This window comes from Bos grunniens, chromosome 9 (assembly GCF_055505025.1).
Source record: "Bos grunniens cultivar Pamir isolate PY7600 chromosome 9, Bosgru_T2T1.0, whole genome shotgun sequence".
NCBI lineage: Eukaryota > Metazoa > Chordata > Mammalia > Artiodactyla > Bovidae > Bos > Bos grunniens.
Genome location: NC_141173.1, coordinates 69,031,407 through 69,054,054, shown reverse-complemented (window position 1 = coordinate 69,054,054; position 22,648 = coordinate 69,031,407). Strand labels below are relative to the sequence as shown.

The window sequence follows — 22,648 nt, the reverse complement described above, 5'->3', positions numbered from 1 at the left end:
TTACTAGAGACATACTTTAATGTATGGGGATATATATATATCTTAGTTGCAGGATCTTTAGCTGCAGTGTTTAGGATCTAATTCCCTGATGAGGGATTGAACTTGGGCCCCGTCTTTTGGGAGCTTGAAGTCTTAGCCACTCAACTACTAGGGAAGTCCCAGGGATACGTGTTGCATAATGTGAGCTATATAGAGGTCGAGAAGATGTAATGGGAAAAGAATTACAGAACACAATTGAATTCCCATCTACAAGTGAGCACCAATCAAAAGATGGGGGGGAAGAAATGTGATAAATGCAGCATTGGTTCTAGAAAGACACAGAGTTCCCATCCTGACGGCATCTTGGCAGTCTTTGAAAACATTTCGTTGACTGTATAAAAGCCATTATTTTAGGACATGAGACTCCTTCCACTCCAAACAGAAAGTCATAATTTTTACACTGCTTTGTTATGATGGGAAAAGGACTAATGATTTCTTTCTCCATTTGTCTCTGATCTCTGCAAATGAAACAGAGAGGAGGTCATGCTTTAACATGAATGGCAGCAGCCTCCTTTAGAGACAACCTCAGGACTTCCTAACTGAAAAGCCAAGTCTCTAATTTAAGTAGGAGACAGTAATTACTCTTCCAGCCAGGGAGAATGTTAAGTCCCTGCCTATTTGTAGCCCTGTCTAAAAACAATCGGCTCATCTTCCAAACTTGACCAAACTACAAATGGTATGAGAACTCGGTCGCCTAATAAGGATGTTCATTTTGGCACTCAGCAGCTTATGTATGGCTCACAGATGGCTTCTGTCTCGTTCTGTGTAATCCAATCATCCTGCACTACTGCGTCTCACAGTCTTAAGGAGTAATTTGCAAAGCTCGCCGTGACAATTGTCTCTTCTTCCAGATGTCGAGGATGTAAGGAGGGTGGCTTTCACCACTGCTTTGCCATAGGATGTGTACATGGCTCTCCAGGTCAGAGTGGCACCCAGCAAGGTAAAGAGAAATGACTTCTTTGCATTGCCTCTGAGTTACTGCCTAGCCCGGGGATAAGCAAATATGTTCTATAAATGGCCTCTCTGTCTGTAGGCAACTTGTTTCACTTTTGGCTGGGTACCATGCAGAAAACATTCTGCAGTACTCCTCGCATTGTGTGCTAATGGTGGCAATATAGAGGCACCCGGGCCCAGGAAAAGATTAAAAAAAAAACCTCTAAATAGTGGTTGTTTCAGAGGGATCATTTCACTCACAGGCAGACTTTCTAGTATTAACACCTGCACTTCTGCTATCATCTTCTGAAATCTTGACAGTTTGTCCTCAGTCTTTTTTTGGCCGGGGGTGGTTTTTATTTTTCCAACTTCTAAAGGATGTACAAGATTTTAAAGGCAAAGTACTGAAACATTTTTAAGCTGTAGGTTTGTTAGTTTCTTTTCCCCTTGAGGCTGGTGTTAATAGCTGTGTTTTATTTCAGTATAAAAATATCCCTTTTTAAAAAATCAAAGTACCTAAAACAAGGAAATATGCAAAGCCTCAAAACAGCTGTGTAAATTCACGTAGGCTTCAGGGCTATAAACATTCAGCCTTAAGGGAATGACACTCTGGAAAGTCTGATTTTTATTTAAAATTTAAAGTATGATTATGAATTAGTGCTACATTCATTTTAGTAAAATATCAGTGCTGTATGTTCTTCCTTAAGTTTTTTCTGCTTACTGCCATCATCACAACATAGATCATCAGTAAGAAATGTTAAGCACGGCAACTAAGAAACATTTTCTAGGTCAGTAAAAACAGTATTTTAGGCGAAATATTTTTTAGAAACATTTTTAAGAAGATTTTAAACTGTTCATAATTTGTGTATAGTTTTGGGTTTGAACTGGCAGTTATAAATTCGCTTGAGAAATGAAAATTAGAAGACAATATCCTTCCCTTAAGTAGCTTAAAGAATGAAGACTCTATATTTAGTCTGGTCTTTACACACACACACACACACACACACACACACACCCCCCCACACACACACACCCACACACCCACACACACACATATATACTCTTTCCAGTGGAAATATCTAGGTAACTCCTGCCAGGAGGAGGAGCTTTATAGAATCCCAGAGCTTTATATGTAGAATACCATCTTAGAAATTAAACCAGTAGTGAATATGTTCAAGGGAGAGTTGTTGAAAATCTGAATTCTCATGATACATTCCTATAAATTATGAGTTAACTTTTCTTAAGTCCTTGCTCATTGTCAATATTATCAGCACAGGAATTACTGATATGCTCATAAATTAATAGTAATAGCAAAAGTGACCTTTGTCTAAAGAGAATTCCAAAACTCAACAGACATTTATGGAGTGCATGTAATGTGCCAGGCATTGGGCTAATTAAATCCCCCCTATCTCTACACTTTAAATGAGAGAAAAGCTGACTCAAGGGAAAGAGTTATGGCCAAAGGCCATTTAATTAATTTGCTGTCTGGGGAAACAGCACAGGAACTGGGAAGAAAGCCCAGGTATGAGAACTGCTAAGTTGTTCAGGATACAGTGCATTGTTTTTCAGAACTCCAGTGGAAGACTCATTTCAAAACTATATTCAACTAATGTAAAATTACCAGTCTAAAACACATACCGCGCGTAAAAATCTCAGGCACAACACACGCCTGCATTTCCTTATGGCTGTTGACCTCAATTGGAGAATTTCATCCCTACAGACATTTTCAGAGGGAACTACCATCAGAAGGGTCTGGTTCCTTTGTTATAATACCACAGGCAAGAGAGAAATTTCATGACTTCTCTAGGACTTTTCCAAAGAACCAAACACCAGGCTTTCACATGGGAACAACATGTTACCTTGTGAGCATATAGAGTACCTAATGCTAGGAATCTTACTTGTGCTCTGAATACAAACCCCCTAGGAGATTTCACCTATCTTTTACATACGAGTAGAACAAAACACAGAGAGCAACTGGCCAAGGTTACGTACTTGCCAGTGAGAAACTAGAAAAGAACCCTGGTATATTTGATCCTAGAGTCCACATTTTTAATAAACAGACACTTCCCACTGAAGTGGGCATTCATTGGTGTTTTTTTTTTTTCCCTTCTCTTCATTCATTATTATTCAAAATATATTTCTTGAACACTTACCAAGGGATAAGCAATATTTTGTGGCTGAAGAATCAAATGTGGTTAGTGTCTCTGTCTTTGAGAATCTAGAGAAAACCATCATCTCCATAAATAAGTATGCTACAACACATGTGATCAAATCTGTAAGACATATGCTTAATGCTGTGGATGTAAAGAAATAAGGAGGGATCGATTCTGTCCTTGAGTGGAGGGTCGAGTGTGAATATAATATGTGAGCGAGACTGGAAGAACATATAGATACTCGCCATGAAAAGCTGTTAGTTGCTTGGAATATTCCACTTTGTAGAATCATATGTCTTCCAGTTTCCATAGAATAAATGGAGAAAGTTATTATAAAAGGACTAGGCCCAGTTTTCACAAAGGAACCCTCCTAAATCTGCAGAGATAATATACTCTCAATTTACTTAAATTATTTCTGAGTATAGAAAAAGATGAAAAACCACAAGATATTTTTATGAAACAAGAATTATATTGTCATCTAAACCTTATAAAGAAAGTGAAAGTGAAGTCGCTCAGTCCTGTCCAACTCTTTGCGACCCCATGGACAGTCCTACAAGGCTCCTCCGTCTGTGGAATTTTCCAGTGGGTTGCCATTTCCTTCTCCAGGGGATCTTCCTGACCCAGGGATTGAACCCGGTCTCGAGCACTGGAACCGGGTCTCACGCACTGCAGGCAGACACTTTACCATCTGAGCCACCTGGGAAGCCCAAACCTTATAAAGATAGCAAAAAAATAAACTATAGATCAATCTCACTTATAAATACGGAAGTAAAAATCAAAATAACATACGAGCAAACAGAATCCAAGAACTCATCATAAAAGTTAAACAGCATGACCAAGTGATACTTATTCCCAAAATCTAAGAGGAAAATCATAGATCACCTTCACAGATGCTAAAGTGGCCTTTGACAAAAATTAACAACCATTTCTAATAATCAAAACACTGAATAAAATACGAACTGAACTAATTCTTCTTTGATGTTAATATATGATTATAACTAGACATACACACATGCAAAATGCAGACCCAGTAAGTTAGGAGACTAATACTGCTGCTGCTGCTGCTGCTGCTAAGTCGCTTCAGTCGTGTCCGACTCTGTGCGACCCCATAGACGGCAGCCCACCAGGCTCCCCCGTCCCTGGGATTCTCCAGGCAAGAACACTGGAGTGGGTTGCCATTTCCTCCTCCAATGCATGAAAGTGAAAAGTGAAAGTGAAGTCGCTCAGTCCTGCCCAACTCTTAGCGACCCAATGGACTGCAGCCTACCAGGCTCCTCCATCCATGGGATTTTCCAGGCAAGAGTACTGGAGTCGGGTGCCATTGCCTAGAGGCATTCATATTAAGGTCAAGAACAAGACAAGGATACCCACTAACTTCAGTATTATTTAAAAATATATTAAAGGTGTCTGAGGAGGGGGAATGCGGGGCAGGGGGAGGCGAGGGCTGGGTGGGGTCAGTGCACTGCGTTGCTAGAGACCCGAGCCCTGGGCCAGGACTGCTTTCCAGGCGTCTATTAGGGTTCAGGCAAGGAAGCAGGGAGAAGAAAATAGGACCTACCTCTGCGCCTTTAAGCAAGCCGCGACCCCGGCTTGACTCCCGGCTCTTTCTGCTCCGCATCAACCCTCCTTCCTCCGGGTGCCTGGAGGTGGTGCCCTGGGCATTTCTTACAGGCAGGAAACTGAGTCTTGGCGTGCGGGTCAGCCGAGGTCACGCCTGAAAGAAGGGGGAGTCCAAAAAGTTTAAAGGCCCCGCCCTGGTCCCGCCCAGTTCACAGGGTCAGCGGGCTATAGGGAGGGGGACACCAGTGAGTGGGTGGGCTTCAGGCAGCCAGCCACTGGGACTGCAGTCCAATTAGCCTCAGGGCTGGGTCGCCCTAGGGCTTTTATCATCTTGCTCTCTCTGCCCTAGAATTCGGATTGTCCAGAGGTGAGTCATTCTTGCAGCATCGTCCATCATCCAGACCAGGTATTGTTTGGAGCACTTGTAATTTCTGGAACCCAGTAGGGTGAGGTAAGGAAGGGTTTCCAGGAGCAAGAACTAACATGCTTGGATGTGGCAATGAACTAGGGAAGTTATGTTTTGTATTAATAATTGAAATATAGTTGCTTTACAATGCTGTGTTTTTACTGTACAACAACATGAATCAACCATATGTATGCATACATCCCCTCCCTCATGAGTCTCTCTCCCTTTCTCCCATTTCACCCCTCTAGGTCATCACGGAGCACTGAGCTGGGTTCCCTGTGCTATACTGTAGCTCTCCACTAGCTGGCTATTTTTCATACCTGCGTGCTAAGTCGCTTCAGTCCTGTCCACTCTTTGCAACCCTATGGTCTGTAGCCCACCAGGCTCCTCTGTCCACAGGATTCTCCAGGCAAGAATACCAGAGTGGATTACCATTTCCTACTCCAGGGGATCTTCCGGACTCAGGAATCAACCCCCCCCCGCCCCTTCTTTTACATCTGCATTGACAGGTGTGTTCTTTACCATTAGCACCACCTGGGAAACCCCAGTATTTCCTGGTGGCTCAGATGGTAAGAATCTGAGTGCAATGCAGGAAACTCAGGTTTGATCCCTGGATTGGGATGATTCCCTGAAAAAGGAAATGGTAACCCACTCCAGTATCCTTACCTGGAAAATCCCATGGACAGAGGAGCCTTGTGGGCTGCAGTCCATGAGGTTTCAAAGAGTCTGGCACAACTGAGCAATTAACACATCCACTCCAGTATAATTACTATTTTTTGTACTCATTAAAATTTTCTATCAGTAAATAAATAATAATAAATAAAAATATAGTGAAGACACTAGTCAATGCAGAATAAACAACAGAGCTCCAAGAATTGGAATAGAAGTGAAACTATCTCTGTTTACAGGTGGTATTGCAGTATATTTGGAAAAACCCAAGAGAGCTAATGAAAACACTAGTATCATTTTTAAAATTCAGTAAAGTAATAGAATATTTAACTGAAATCAAATCATAAGCCTTTTTATACACAAACAATAGCTGATGACATGATGTAACAGAAGATAAAACTTCAGTTACATTAATAGCAAAAAAAGAATTCATTTAAGAATACCTAAACAGAAAACGTGTAAAATCTATGTGAAGAAAAATTAAAGATTTTTGAAAGGAAAATCTGAATTAATTTGGAGATTTTTCTTGTTTTTAAATAGTATGAGTGAACATTATAAAACTATCATTTAGTCCCATCTTATTAATGAATTTAGCATGATCATAGTAAGAATAACTTCCAGATGTTCAAGCTGGATTTAGAAAAGGCAGAGGAACCAGAGATCAAATTGCCAACATCCGCTGGATCATCGAAAAAGCAAGAGAGTTCCAGAAAAACATCTATTTCTGCTTTATTGACTATGCCAAAGCCTTTGACTGTGTGCATCACAAAAAACTGTGGAAAATTCTTCAAGAGATGGGAATACCAGACCACCTGACCTGCCTCTTGAGAAACCTGTATGCAGGTCAGGAAACAACAGTTCGAACTGGACATGGAACAACAGACTGGTTCCAAATAGGAAAAGGAGTACGTCAAGGCTGTATATTGTCACCCTGCTTATTTAACTTATATGCAGAGTACATCATGAGAAATGCTGGGCTGGAAGAAGCACAAGCTGGAATCAAGATTAACAGAAGAAATATCAATAAGCTCAGATATGCAGATGATTCCACCCTTACGGCAGACAGGGAAGAGGAGCTAAAAAGCCTCTTGATGAAAGTGAAAGAGGAGAGTGGAAAAGTTGGCTTAAAGCTCAACATTCAGAAAACTAAGATCATGGCATCTGGTCCCACCACTTCATGGCAGATAGATGGGGAAACAGTGGAAAGAGTGACTTTAACTTTTTGGGCTCCAAAATCACTGCAGGTGGTGATTGCAGCCATGAAATTAAAAGACGCTTATCCTTGGAAGGAAAGTTATGATCAACCTAGATAGCATAGTGAAAAGCAGAGATATTACTTTGCCAACAAAGGTCCTTCTAGTCAAGGCTGTGGTTTTTCCAGTGGTCATGTATGGATGTGAGAGTTGGACTGTGAAGAAAGCTGAGCGCTGAAGAATTTATACTTTTGAACTGTGGTGTTGGAGAAGACTCTTGAGAGTCCCTTGGACTGCAAGGAGGTCCAACCAGTCCATCCTAAAGGAGATCAGTCCTGAGTGTTCATTGGAAGGACTGATGGTGAAGCTGAAACTCCAATACTTTGGCTACCTCATGTGAAGAGTTGACTCTTTGGAAAAGACCCTGATGCTGGGAGGGATTGGGGGCAGGAGGAGAAGGGGACGACAGAGGATGAGATGTTTGGATGGCATCACTGACTCGATGGACATGAGTTTGAGTGAACGCCAGGAGCTGGTGATGGACAGGGAGGCCTGGTGTGCTGCGATTCATGGGGTCACAGAGTCGGACATGACTAAGTGACTGAACTGAACTGAACTGAATAAGAATAACAAAAATTTACTTTATGGAGCTGTTCAAGTAAATTTTTGAAGTTTATATGGAAAAAGAAACATAAAAATAGCCATGAGACTTCTAAAAAATGAACAATGAAGGAGGACTTTTAAAACATATTACAAGACTTCTGTAATTAAAACAGTGTGATATTGATTCTTAAATATACAGAAAGACAGAGAAAGTAGTGGGAAAGAATAGAAAGCTCACAAGTAGATGAAAAATCAAATGGAAATATAGTAATGAAAAAGATAATATCTCACTGGAATGTCAGATTGTGAGGGAAAGCAAAGGAGTACAAAGAAAATGATGGGGATACATAAGATGAACATAGGAGATATCTTGTAGGTGCTCATATTTGGGACAATTTTAGCATCAAGAAAAAGTCATGGTATTAATGTATTTTGGCATATTGAATATAAAAAAGAGCATGTTATCAACAATGGACAAATAAATAATATATATAAAAGTTCAGTGGTAAGAAGGGAAACCTCTTTATAGGTGAGCATATACTAATATGTAGAAGAAAAATTAAGACGAGAAAATCACCATTTTGTAACACCAGTGTCAATAATGGATTCAGACGAGGCGTATCAGTGGTTGTGAAAAACTAGTGGGTAAAAAGTTTTGAGGAAACAGGACATTCACGTAATCTTAATTAAGTACCACCTCACAGATTACTTACCAACTACAAAAGATGAACAGTGCAGTTATAATAAGGAGATCTGGTAGACATTACCTTCATCAAGTGCTCAAACTGACCACCACTAATAATGAAACAAGATGATATTATGTATCTCCTCATGAGATACTCGGGGAAATGCACAATGTCACCTGTGTAGAATTCTTCCCCAAAACTCTAATCATGATGAAACTATCAGGCAAATTTAGAATATGACGCTAAAGAGATATGACAACCAAATGTAGTGTATAAATTTAACTGATTCTAGTTTTTTTAGATTATAAGGACAATTGGAGAAGTTTCAGTGTGGAGTCTATATGAATAACACTTTATATCTGTGTAAAATTTCTTGTGTATGATAATAGTTTTGTGTTTATATATTATTAGAAAGTATCCTTGCTCTTGTGAGAGTTTGGGGAAAAAACACTTAAATTCTTTGAAAATGTTATTTCCACTTTCTTCCATTGAGAAATAAACGTTAGGATTTCATTTACCCTTGCATATTAAACCTAGTCATCTTTTTTGCAAAGTTTTTTATAGTTAAGTTTTAAGCCATTTAAAGGGGGAAAATGTGACTATTAATGTAAAAAAGATTTATTTTAGAAATATGTTTTGTGTGAAACACAAAATACTTTGGTATAATACAGTTTTAAATCAACGTTACTCTACAGCCCAGTCGATGTTGTTTAGCATGTGATATATCCCTCTGAGGAATCCTCACTTGAAGACGTTGTCATGCAGCTCAAAAATTGCTATTGAAACCAATACCAAAGATTTTGTTAATGAATATAAGTACCAGATATTTTTTCTACTGATGAGTGTTGTCAAAATATGCAAGATTGAGCAGGCCTCGAAATCCTTGCCTTATCAGAATCCAGGAAGCTCAGTAACTTAATACCATCAGAGAAACACCCAAGATCTAGAACTCCATGTTCTTGTGTTGTACGCCCACTTCCTGGAGGAATTTGTCAATTGATCTCGCTGGGGTGGGGGGGTCATCTGGCTTCAGGGTGTCACTGTGACTGCCTCAGAGTCAACATGACAAACTCAAAGTGTTTGTTTAAAGTGCTAAGAGACAGTGGAACTTCCCCAAGTTTTCAAAACAGGTTATATAAATTTTTTTTTTGTTGTTTGGTAATAAATGTCAGTATATTTGGCACAGTAGAACTTGCTATTATTATTGAGTAGGACTTGCTATTATTGTAACATACAGAAATCTGGCCTTTTTCCTTCATTAGAAATTTATGAAATACAGAAAAGGAAAACAGAATACCCACGATTTTCACATCTATAGACAAACACCATTAAGACATTCATGTTTTCAATCAGATTTATAATTTGTAGGTACTGAATTGAGGATATGGTATAGACCTAAAGCCCCCACTGACTTCCAATCTCTGGAAGCTACAGATGTTGACTAAAGGAATTAATAGCAATTAAATTGTTGAGTAGGAGTTTAACTTAGGTTTGTTTGATTCATGAATTATGGGTGATTTTCATTTTTTTGCTTCATGTTTTTGTTTTACAAGGTTTCCAAAATGACTATTAGGTTGACACTCAGATTTGTTTATACTTTTATCTTTTGTACTAAGTAAGTACTTTGGGGACTGAATTAATGAATATATATTATTTAAATCTCTAAAATTTAGAAAATCAAAGAGGCAACTGGGGCCTCTTTAGCACATTAGAACTTTTTGAACTTTAGAAGCTAGGAAAGAAATTAAGAAGACCTGAATTGACTGAAAACTACTAACCAGTACAAGAAAACAAGAGAATTTATTTTGTCTTTCCCTATCCCCTGGAACTACCTCAATCTAATAACCAACACTATCATATAGTCTTTTAAAAGTCTATATGCAGCCCTGTTTTCCAGGTGTCTGTCTTACTAATAGTTTAACAGCAGACCTGCTATTAAATACATGTCTGTTATTTGCTGTTAAATACAAATACAAATCTGTATTTGCTGTTAAATACAAATACACAGACCTGCTGGTTACTCTGCCACTTTCTGGGAAGTATCCTAGGTACTGTCCCTATTCAGTGCAGTTCAGTTCAGTCGCTCAGCCATGTCCGACTCTTCACGACCCACGGACTGCAGCATGCCAGGCCTTCTTGTCCATCACCAACTCCTGGAGCTTACTCAAACTCATCTCCATTGAGCGGGTGATACCATCCAACCATCACATCCACTGTCATCCCCTTCTCCTCCTGCCTTCAATCTTTCCCAGCATCAAGGGCTTTTCCAATGAGTCATCTCTCCTTCAGGTGGCCAGAGTATTGGAGTTTCAGCTTCAACATCCTTCCTCCCAATGAACACTCAGGACTGATCTCCTTTAGGATGGACTGGTTGGATCTCCTTGTAGTCCAAGAGACTCTCAAGAGTCTTCTCCAACACCACAGTTCAAAAGCATCAATTCTTCAGGCTCAGCTTTCTTTATAGTCCAACTCTCACATCCATACATGACTACTGGAAAAACCACAGCCTTGACTAGATGGGCCTTTGTTGGCAAAGTAATGTCTCTTTGGAAAGGACTTTGGAAATAACTTTCCTTCCAAGGAGTAAGTGTCTTTTAATTTCATGGCTGCAGTCACCATCTGCAGTGATTTTGGAACCCAAAAAGTTAAAGTCACTGTTTCCACTGTTTCCCCATCTATTTGCCATGAAGTAATGGGACCAGATGCCATGATCTTAGTTTTCTGAATGTTGAGTATTAAGCCAACTTTTTCACTTTCCTCTTTCACTTTCATCAAGAGGCTCTTTAGTTCTTCTTTGCTTTCTGCCATAACAGTGGTGGCATCTGCGTATCTGAGGTTATTGATGTTTCTCCTGGTAATCTTGATTCCAGCTTGTGCTTCATCCAGCCCAGCATTTCACATGATGTACTCTGCATATAAGTTAAATAAGCAGGGTGCATATGTACTCTGCATATAAGTAAAATACAGCCTTTACATACTCCTTTCCCAGTTTGGAACCAGCCTTTTGTTCCATGTCCAGTTCTAACTGTTGCTTCCTGACATGCATACAGATTTCTCAAGAGGCAGGTCAGGTGGTCTGGTATTCCCATCTCTTGAAGAATTTTCCACAGTTTATTGTGATGCACACAGTCAAAGGCTTTGGCATAGTCAATAAAGCAGAAGTAGATGTTTTTCTGGAACTCTCTTGCTTTTTCAATGATCCAACGGATGTTGGCAATTTGGTCTCTGGTTCCTCTGCCTTTTCTAAACCCAGCTTGAACATCTGGAAGCTCATGGTTCACGTTTTACTGGAGATCAGGGGAGAAATAATTCCAGAAAGAATGAAGAGACAGAGCCAAAGCAAAAACAACATCCAGTTGTGGGTGTGACTGGTGACAGAAGCAAGGTCCAATGCTGTAAAGAGCAATGTTGCATAGGAACCTAGAATGTTAGGTCCATGAATCAAGGCAAATTGGAAGTGGTCAAACAGGAGATGGCAAGAGTGAACATTGACATTTTAGGAATCAGCGAACTAAAATGGACTGGTATGGGTGAATTTAACTCAGATGACCATTATATCTACTACTGTGGGCAAGAATCCCTTAGAAGAACAAGAGTCTGAAATGCAGTACTTGGATGCAATCTCAAAAACAACAGAATGATCTCTGTTCATTTCCAAGGCAAACCATTCAATATCACGGTAATCCAAGTCTATGCCCGACCAGTAATGCTGAAGAAGCTGAAGTTGAATGGTTCTATGAAGACCTACAAGACGGTTTGGAACTAACACCCAAAAAAGATGTCCTTTTCATTATAGGGGTCTGGAATGCAGAAGTAGGAAGTCAAGAAACACCTGGAGTAACAGGCAAATTTGGCCTTGGAGTACAGAATAAAGCAGGGCAAAGGCTAATAGAGTTTTGCCAAGAAAACGCTGCTGCTGCTAAGTCACTTCAGTCGTGTCCGACTCTGTGTGACCCCATGGATGGCAGCCCACCAGGCTCCCCCGTCCCTGGGATTCTCCAGGCAAGAACACTGGAGTGGGTTGCCATTTCCTTCTCCAATGCATGAAAGTGAAAAGTGAAAGTGAAGTCGCTCAGTCATGTCTGACTCCTAGCGACCCCATGGACTGCAGCCTACCAGGCTCCTCTGTCCATGGGATTTTCCAGGCAAGAGTACTGGAGTGCTTTAATCCAAAAGCAGTAGTGGTGATGTCTCAAAAAAGTCATGGACGCGTGACTAGACCTTTACACTAGCAGTAGAATTAAAATCCAGTTTATGTGTGTAGTATTGCCATTATTTAAGTCTCTAAAACATGTCAGCCAACTTTTATCAAGACTAAGTCTAGTAAGTACATGCGTGCTCAGTGGCTCAGTCATATCTTAACTCTTTGCCACCCCATGGATTGTAGCTCCCCACCCCCACAACCTCCCCCCGCACTCCTGCTCCTCTGTCCATGGGATTCTCCAGGCAAGAATACTGGAGATGGTTGCCATTTCCTGCTTTAGGGGATCTTCCCAACCCAGGAATTGAGCCCGTATCTCCTGCAGCTTCTGCATTGGCAGGTGGATTCTTTACCACTAGCCACCTAGGAAACCCCTAGTCTAGCACAGGGGTCAGCAAACTCTGGCCTGCCATTTGCTTTTGTGTGGGCCATGAACTAAATAACTGGTCCCTATTCATGTGGTACCTTTTACATAGGTTGCCATGCTTTGTATAAGGTGAACTCTATAAGTGGACACCCCTATTTGATTTGGAGAAGTTCATTTTCTGCAAAGACAGCCATTCACAGCCCAGCCAGCTGTTCATCAGCACCTTTAGATAACACTATCCAACCAGAGTGCTGCCATATACCAGATAGTGATTGGCTTCTCTAATCAGATTCTCACTTTCACTCCGTCTCTCTCTCTCTCTCTTTTTTTTTTTTTTTTGCATGAGAGGGAGTTAATTAGTTGAGAGAAGAGTTAAAAGAAAGGACAGAGATAAACAGAGACCAGAAGAGTTTAGTCCTAAAGATATAGTGGGTTTGCAGTATCATTGTTTGCTTATCTTCTGAGTTGCTGCTGGTCCTAAATGGTGACAAAGTATAGTCGAGCAACTATTACAGTGGTTTTTCTTGATTCTGAAATTTTTTCAGTTATCACCATGATAATTCTGTTCCCTACAACTAGAAAAAGAGCCTAATGAACATATTGAAATTTGAAATATAGTTTAAAATACTCGTCCCACAAATAATATTTATACAGCTTGTAGTATCTGCCATAGTCGTTGACAAGATGAGTAGGTCGATGCTTTTTTTAGCTCTTCTAGTGGGGATGGAGATAATCACTTATCTACAGAATTTTAAATGCTCTTAAATGGCACCAGTATAATTGTTGTCGTTCAGTCTCTAAGTCTTGTTGACTCTTTTTGACCCCATGGACTGCAGCATGCTGGGCCTCCCTGTTCATCACCACTCCCGGAGCTTGCTCAAATTCATGTCCGTTGAGTCTGTGATGCCATCCAACCATCTCATCCTGTCTCTCCCCCTTCTCCTCCTGCCCTCAGTCTTTCCCAGCATCAGTCTTTTCCAGTAAATCAGCTCTTTGCACCAGGTCGCCAAAGTACTGGAGCCTCAGACCTTCCAGTGAATATTCAGGGTTGATTTCCTTTAGGATTGACTGGTAGAGTTGGAATTATCCTTCAAGATTAGGAATTCTTGATCTGGGATCCACAGTGGGCTTCTGAGATTCTGGACAATACTGAATTTGCACACATTTTGTTGTGTGTATCCTTGAGCATATCTATTTTCCCACATAGTTGATAGTTTACATTAGCTATTCCACAAGACAGTTAAGTACAAAAGGCTTAAAAACCTCACTGCCTAATTTTACAGATAAAAATATCACTCAGAGTAATTTACCCACAATCTAGCAATCTGTAACTACTAGAGACTAGGTTTCTTTCATTCTTTCATTAAAAATTTATAAAATACAGTAAAAAAGAAAAAGAAGAAATGCTTTTAACATGTAAGGACAAACACCATTAAGAATTTTCTATTTCTTACCAGCAGTATACGTTTGGGTTCAGAATAACACCTTTGAAAATACATATTGATATATTGCTTTCTAATAGACTTGCACTAAATTCCACTCACATCAGCAATCTAGAATAGTGAATATTTTATCACCAGAACAAGTTATTCTTTTTTTAAAAAAGAAAATATTTTGGCTAACTTGGTAAGAGTTCAATAGTGTCTCGTTGTAGTGTGTGTTTATTATTAGTGAAGTAAAAGATATTATTTATTTTTTTATTTGTTGGAAATATGTCTCTTGTCTGTCTTGTCCATTTACATCAAGAACCCAGTTTTCTTAGCTGTCCATGCAATCTTGTTAAGAAATCCTACCTCAGGAGAAAACTATAGGAGAAAGCAAGGCTTCTTTTTATCTCCTGGATTTGTTCTTGCATTCTCAGTAGTCTTTGCTTTGCAATCATCTGAGAGGTTTGTTAAAATGTGAGTACCTGGGTCCTACCCAATGTCTACAGAATCCAAATATCTAGGTATGGGATGTGAGAAATTTGTACTTTTAACATGCAAACACTTCATATTTCTTAAGAATAATAAAATTTGAGGACTACTTAAAGGACTAGTAGGCTATTAAATATAAAGTGTGTATACCATTATACTTCTTACTAAAAGTCTCTTTCTTTATTAAACCCAGGTTATCTCTCTTCTGTGAGGTAATTTTGCCTTTATAAAGTTTAATTTCTGCTTCAGGGTTAATAAACTTGGTATAAAATTACAGATCTACCAGTGACCAGCTTTGTAAATATCCTTAATTTCTATGAACTTCTCTTTATCTATAAAGAGGTGATTATAATCCTAGCTCATGTGTTTATTTTGAAGGGTGAGCTAATCTACACAAGTATACTGTAAATGGTCATATAAATGCTGGATATATTTTCTTGTTCTAATTGTTTATCGTATGGTAATTTTGGCTGCCTCACTTCCTTTGTAATGCCAGGAAGTCTGAAACAGCTTTGGGCACAGTATCAACACTTGATAATTATCTACTGATTGATTACCATCTTGAGGTACATCAAAGACTGCTTTAATATGAGGTGGTGTTCATTGTGGTCTGGGTTCTGACTAATCATAATGGATACTCCTTTAACAATGCCTGTGCAGACTGAAAGTCAGCCATGCTTCTATTAACCCTAAGACTGTAATGAGTCATTCAGTTCATTTCACTGAGTACCTACTATGTGCCAGGAACCACAGCAGACACTAAAATACATTAGTGAGCACAATGGACAAATCCCTTCCCTCCCAGTCCCTTCTAGGTGAAATGGGTATCATAGAGGAATTACACATTGTATCTTTTAGCAGTTCCTTGAAGAAATTCCATACATGTGGAAGACATCCCATCAGACTGTTATCAGACAATAAGAGAAATTCAACACACAAAAAGAGTGAAATGTAGCTATCAATTCCAGTAGGAGGGAATTAGTAGGAGCTATTCCTTTTTGAATTATGCCCAGTCAAACCAGGATATGATCTGGCAAGACAGTAGAGTGAGTTATGCATTTGAAGTTCTCAGGCTCCACTGAAGCTCTGAGTCCTCAGGGAGCCACCTGCACAAACTCATACTCTGTCTTAGTCCCATTCTAGTCTTTACGAAGGAAATGGTCCTGGTTTGACCAGATTCTGAAACCTCAAATGAATAGAACTTTCCTCTATTCTTTTATAGTGAGCACAGTTCTTCCTTAATTTCATCTCATTAAAAAAAATGTTTTATTGTTTAGGACAGAGGAAGGAAGTCTGGCATCCAAATATCTTAATCATAAAAGATGATAAAGACTAGCTGTAGCAGACAGTTAAAAAAAAAAACATATTTATCATATCCTACATTTGCACACTTTAAAGACTTGTGAACTTATATTCTCTCAAAATAATTTTGCAGTTTTTCACAAACACAAAAGGGGAGATGTTTTTTAATGAAGAAATTGCATTCTTAATCTGTATGTGAACATGATAAATCTCCAGTTACAAATCAATTACTACCCACATTCACACTAATGAGGGTTATGTTAGGGACAAAGGAGAGTGTTAGAGAGTACCCAACAAAGGATAATAAGACAGGGAAAACTTCTTAGAGGAAGTGAGGTCTCAGATGCGACCTGACAAAATGAGTGAGAGTTAGCTTTCCAAAGAGAGAAGGAGTTAATTTTATATTAGGGGACATCATTGAATGTTCCTAGGAATAGACAGTACTTAAGGTGTATGGATGTGAGAGCTGGATTGTGAAGAAAGCTGAGCGCCGAAGAATTGATGCTTTTGAACTGTGGTGTTGGAGAAGACTCTTGAGAATCCCTTGGACTGCAAGGAGATCCAACCAGTCCATTCTAAAGGAGATAACTCCTGGGTGTTCATTGGAAGGACTGATGTTAAAGCTGAAACTGCAATACTTTGGCCACCTCATGCTAAGAGTTGACTCATTGGAAAAGACCCTGATGCTGGGAGGGATTGGGGGCAGGAGGAGAAGGGGACGACAGAGGATGAGATGGCTGGATAGCATCACCGACTCAATGGACATGGGTTTGAGTGAACTCTGGGAGTTGGTGATGGACAGGGAGGCCTGGTGTGCTGTGATTCATGGGGTCGCAAAGAATCGGACATGACTGAGTGACTGAACTGAACTGAACTGAACTGAAGGATGGCTAGAGAGCCAAAGAGGAGGTAAACAGCAGGAAATACCAGAATCTAAAAAGGTGACCTTCGCATAGGTTCAAGGTAATATTGAGAAACATGTATGTGTGTGTGTGTGAGAGAGAGAGAGAAAACCAAAGAATTAGGCTTGCTGTTCCAGGAATGCACCCCAAAGGAACATACAATGTTTTTAGCTAAATGCCTCCTCATTGCCTTGGAGAGTCCAGCAGGACAATATACCCGCCAGTCCCTGGGGCTTTGCTGAGTCTATGGAACTACCCAGTGACCCTCTTCCTCCATCTCAATAGTCCATATTACATGTTTATAACCTCCCTGAAAACGTGGTGTCCTTGATCCCAGAGGGACACAAAAGGCAAGGTGGCAGCATTTGTTTTCTTATAAGCCATGCTGTGTGGGGCCACCCAAGACAGACGGGTCATGGTGGAGAGGTCTCACAGAATGTGGTCCACTGGAGAAGGGAATGGCAGACCACTTCAGTATTCTTGCCTTGAGAACCCCATGAACAGTATGAAAAGGCAAAATGATAGGATACTGAAAGAGGAACTCCCCAGGTCAGTAGGTGCCCAATATGTTACTGGAGATCAGTGGAGAAATAACTCCATAAAGAATGAAGGGATGGAGCCAAGGTGAAAACAACACCCAGTTGTGGATGGGACTGGTGATAGAAGGAAGGTTTGATGCTGTAAAGAGCAATATTGCCTAGGAACCTGGAATATTAGGTCCACGAATCAAGGCAAATTGGACGTGGTCAAACAGGAGATGGCAAGACTGAACATTGACATTTTAGGAATCAGCGAACTAAGATGGACTGGGATGGGGGAATTTAACTCAGATGACCATTGTATCTACTACTGTGGGCAAGAATCCATTAGAAGAAGTGGAGTAGCCATCATAGTCAACAAAAGAGTCTGAAATGCAGTACTTGTATGCAATCTTAAAAATGACAGAATGATCTCTGTTCATTTCCAAGGCAAACCATTCAATATCACGGTAATCCAAGTCTATGCCCCGATCAGTAATACTGAATAACCTGAAGTTGAGCAGTTCTATGAAGACCTACAAGACCTTCTAGAACTAAAACCCCCAAAGATGTCTTTTTCATTATAGGGGACTGGAATGCAAAGGTAGGAAATCAAGAAACACCTGGAGTAACAGGCAAACTTGGCCTTGGAGCACAGAATGAAGCAGGGCAAAGGCTAATATTTAGAGTTCTGCCAAGAGAATGTACTGGTCATAGCAAACACCCTCTTCCAACAACACAAGAGAAGACTCTACACATGGACATCACCAGATGGTCAACACTGAAATCAGATTGATTATATTCTTTGCAGCCAAGGATGGAGAAGCTCTATACAGTCAGCAAAAATAAGACGGGCAGCTGACTGTGGCTCAGATCATGAACTCCTTATTGCCAAATTCAGACTGAAATTGAAGAAAGTGGGGAAAACCACTAGACCATTCAGATATGACCTAATTCAAATCCCTTATGACTATACAGTGGAAGTGAGAAATAGATTTAAGGGACTAGATCTGATAGAGTGCCTGATGAACTATGGATGGAGGTTCATGACATTATACAGGAGACAGGAATCAAGACCATCCCCATGGAAAAGAAATATAAAAAAGCAAAATGGCTGTCTGAGGAGGCCTTAAAAATAGCTGTGAAAAGAAGAGAAGTGAAAAGCAATGGAGAAAAGGAAAGATACACCCATCTGAATGCAGAGTTCCAAAGAATAGCAAGGAGAGATAAGAAAGCCTTCCTCAGCGATCAATGCAAAGAAATAGAGGAAAACAACAGAATGGGAAAGACTAGAGATCTCTTCAAGAAAATTAGAGATACCAAGAGAACATTTCATGCAAAGATGGGTTCAATAAAGGACAGAAATGATATGGACCTAACAGAAGCAGAAGATATTAAGAATAGGTCGCAAGAATACACAGAAGAACTGTACAAAAAAGATCTTCATGACCCAGATAATCATGATGGTGTGATCACTCACACTAATTTAGAGCCAGACATCCTGGAATATGAAGTCAAGTGGGCCTTAGAAAGCATCACTACGAACAAAGCTAGTGGAGGTGATGGAATTCCAGTTGAGCTATTTCAAATCCTGAAAGATGATGCTATAAAAATGCTGCAGTCAAAATGCCAGCAAATTTGGAAAACTCATCAGTGGCCACAGGACTGGAAAAGGTCAGTTTTCATTCCAATCCCAAAGAAAGGCAATGCCAAAGAATGCTCAAACTACTGCACAATTGCACTCATCTCACATGCTGGTAAAGTAATGCTCAAAATTCTCCTAGCCAGGCTTCAGCAATACGTGAACCGTGAACTTCCAGACGTTCAAGCTGGTTTTAGAAAATGCAGAGGAACCAGAGATCAAATTGCCAACATCCGCTGGATCATGTAAAAAGCAAGAGAGTTCCAGAAAAACATCTATTTCTGCTTTATTGACTATGCCAAAGCCTTTGACTGTGTGGATCACAAGAAACTGTGGGAAATTCTTCAAGAGATGGGAATACCAGACCACCTGACCTGCCTCTCGAGAAACCTGTATGTAGGTCAGGAAGCAACAGTTAGAACTGGACATGGAACAACAGACTGGCTCCAAATAGGAAAAGGAGTACGTCAAGGCTGTATATTGTCACCCTTCTTATTTAACTTATATGCAGGGTACGTCATGAGAAACACTGGGCTGGAAGAAGCACAAGCTGGAATCAAGATTAACAGAAGAAATATCAATAAGCTCAGATATGCAGATGATTCCACCCTTACGGCAGAAAGGGAAGAGGAGCTAAAAAGCCTCTTGATGAAAGTGAAAGAGGAGAGTGAAGAAGTTGGCCTAAAACTCAACATTCAGAAAACAAAGATCATGGCATCTTGTCCCATCCCTTCATGGCAAATTGATGGGGAAACAGTGGAAACAGTGACAGGCTTTATTTTCTTGGGCTCCAAGATCACTGCAGATGGTGACTGCAGCCATGAAATTAAAAGACGCTTATCCTTGGAAGGAAAGTTATGACCAACCTAGACAGCATATTAAAAAGCAGAGACATTACTTTGCCAACAAAGGTCTATCTAGCCAAGGCTATGGTTTTTCCAGTAGTCATGTATGGATGTGAGAATTGGACTATAAAAACCTGAGCGCCGAGGAATTGATGCTTTTGAACTGTGGTTTTAGAGAAGACTCTTGAGAGTCCCTTGGACTGCAAGGAGATCCAACCTGTCCATCTTAAAGGAGATCAGTCCTGGGTGTTCATTGGAAGGACTGATGTTGAACCTGAAACTCCAATACTTTGGCAACCTGATGTGAAGAGCTGACTCATTTGAAAGGACCCTGATGCTGGGAAAGATTGAGGGCAGGAGGAGAAGGGGACAACAAAGGATGAGATGGTTGGATGGCGTCACCGACTGAATGGACATGGGTTTGGATAGACTCTGGCAGTTGGTATACGACAGGGAAGCCTGGCAAGCTGTGGTTCATGGGATCACAAGGAGTTGGACACGACTGAGTGACTGTACTGAACTGAAAATATGGATAAGACATCATATTGGGCAGTGTTGTTGTGAGGAGTAAAGAAAATGAGGTGTTTGCAAAGTTGCTAGCTCAGCCCTGGTATGTGTAAGTATTAAACAAGGTGACCCCCCCTACCCCAGCCCTACAAAACAGGGATGTTCCTCAAATTTTTATTAAAAAAATTATATTTTTACAGTTTGTTAAGATGTTCACCAGTTACATAAACTTATTGAGAACTTTTTACAAAATTATTATGGAAAAATAAGCATATGGTAATGCAAATAGAAAAATAGAATGAATTTCATTTATCCATGATCTAACTTTGCAGTTATCAACTCAGTTCAATCTCATTACATCTACATAGCCAGCTATTCTCCCAAGTTTTCACTCTGAGACTAACTCAGAAATCTTATTATTTCATCTGCAAGTATTTCCATATCTATCTTTAAAAATAAGGACTCAAAAAATAGTCATCATACCACCATAATACCTTAAAATATTAACACTAATTCTTTCAGTTTGGTTCAGTTCAGTCACTTAGTCGTGTCTGACTCTTTGCGACCCCATGAATTGCAGAATGCCAGCCCTCTAGCATTATCAAATATCCAGTCAAGTTTAAATAGCCAAAACTCTCATAAATATATTTCACAGTTTGATTCAGGATCCAAATATATATTCTAAAAGAATAAATTAACATTTTGGTGCTAGCTATGTACTGAGACTGCTACAAATTCTGACTCTTATATATTGAATTTTTCAAAAGTACAGTAATAATATTTGTATCAGAATGAAATTTTGTGTTCAGTCATTTGGGCAGCATTTTTAAGTGTCTTTTCTTTGGTAATTCAATACCTTTTTTTTTTTTTTTTCTAACTCACCTCTGCCACTAAATAAAGGTTTGACCTTGGGCCATTCACTCAACCTATCCAAATCTCAGTTTCTATAATTTTAAAAAGAAACTGTTGAACTAGGATTGATTATTCAGCATGCTTTTCTTCCAAGCCTGCCAGGTTGAAGGCAGGACAGCCCAGGGTGAGGAGAGTTCAGACATCCAGCAGATCTGGACTGGAGCCCTGCCACATACAGGCCATGTGAGCTGGGATAAGTTTAACCTCTCTCTGCCTCAGTTTCTAAATCTGTGAAGTACAGTTGATAGTTACCCAGACTAATGATGGAGTGGTATGGGGAAGGTGGATAAAATGAGAATATAGGGGTACAGTGCTTGGCACAGAGTAACCCCACAAGAAATAGTAAGTGTAGTTAGACTCTCAAGAGTTTGGGGCAGGGTTAAGAGGATGAGGCTGGAAGGAAAGGGAGTGGTTAGAGTGGTATTGTCTAATATAGTACCTACTGGCTACACAAGGCTATAAGCACTTGAAATGTGAGTAGGCCAAATTGAGATGTGTTATTAGTAAAATTCACCCTGGGATTTTAAGATGTACTGTGAACAAGCAAGAAATACCACAATAATAACTTCTAATATTTACTATATGTTGAAATTTTATGTTGGATATATTGGGTTAAATAAAATATTATCAAAATTAGTTTTTCTTTCTTTACTTTTATGAAAGTGGTTCATAGAGAAATTTAGATGACATACATGTGGCTTGCATTATAAATATCTATTTATAGATTATATATTACTTATTTATAGAAATTTATTGGACAGAATTAGGTTAGATCAAATGACCCTCTCCCTTAAGCCCCCACAACTTGTTGATTCTATTTCTTCACTGGCCCTCACATTTGTCTTCTCCATCTCCACTGCTGGTCAAGAGTATTAAAAACCCCTTTATTTTATTCTTTGCATTTGTAATCAAGATATAATTGGCATATAACATTGTGTTAGTTTAAGGTGCACAGAAAGTTGATTTGATATGTTTATATACTGCAGTATGATTACCACCAGCACATTAGCTAACACCTCTATCATGTCACAAAGTTAGTATTTCTTTCAACGCTTTCCTTACTTATTAGCCGCTCTGCAGTCCACACTGTGCTCAGTTGCTAAGTCATGTCTGACTCTTTGTGACCCCATGGACTGTGTAGCCCACCAGGCACCTCTGTCCATGGGATTTCCCAAGCAAGAATACTGGAGTGGGTTGCCATTTCCAGTCTACTATTCTTAAATCTTTCACAGTCTTCCCTTCAGAGACATTGAAAATTTTATCAAAGCATAAAATTCCCTTCATGATCTTTTTT

At 39.8% G+C, this 22,648-nt stretch overlaps 1 protein-coding gene and 1 long non-coding RNA gene across 2 annotated transcripts in view; one reads left to right on the top strand and one right to left on the bottom strand.

Annotated features, from left to right (window-relative positions):
* The first annotated feature begins 816 nt into the window (after positions 1–816).
* TMEM244 (transmembrane protein 244) overlaps positions 817–22,648 on the top strand; it is a 31,821-nt gene continuing 9,989 nt past the window's right edge. The window contains exon 1 of the mRNA XM_086316441.1: positions 817–979. Coding sequence (XP_086172567.1) covers positions 947–979 — 33 coding nt within the window. The 5' untranslated portion in view covers positions 817–946. The remainder of the gene's footprint in view (positions 980–22,648) is intronic.
* LOC147366092 (uncharacterized) lies at positions 3,575–4,867 on the bottom strand. The gene is made up of 2 exons (XR_015132261.1): positions 4,684–4,867; positions 3,575–3,837 (listed from the first exon to the last, which is right to left on the bottom strand). It is a non-coding gene; the product is annotated as an uncharacterized LOC147366092 (long non-coding RNA).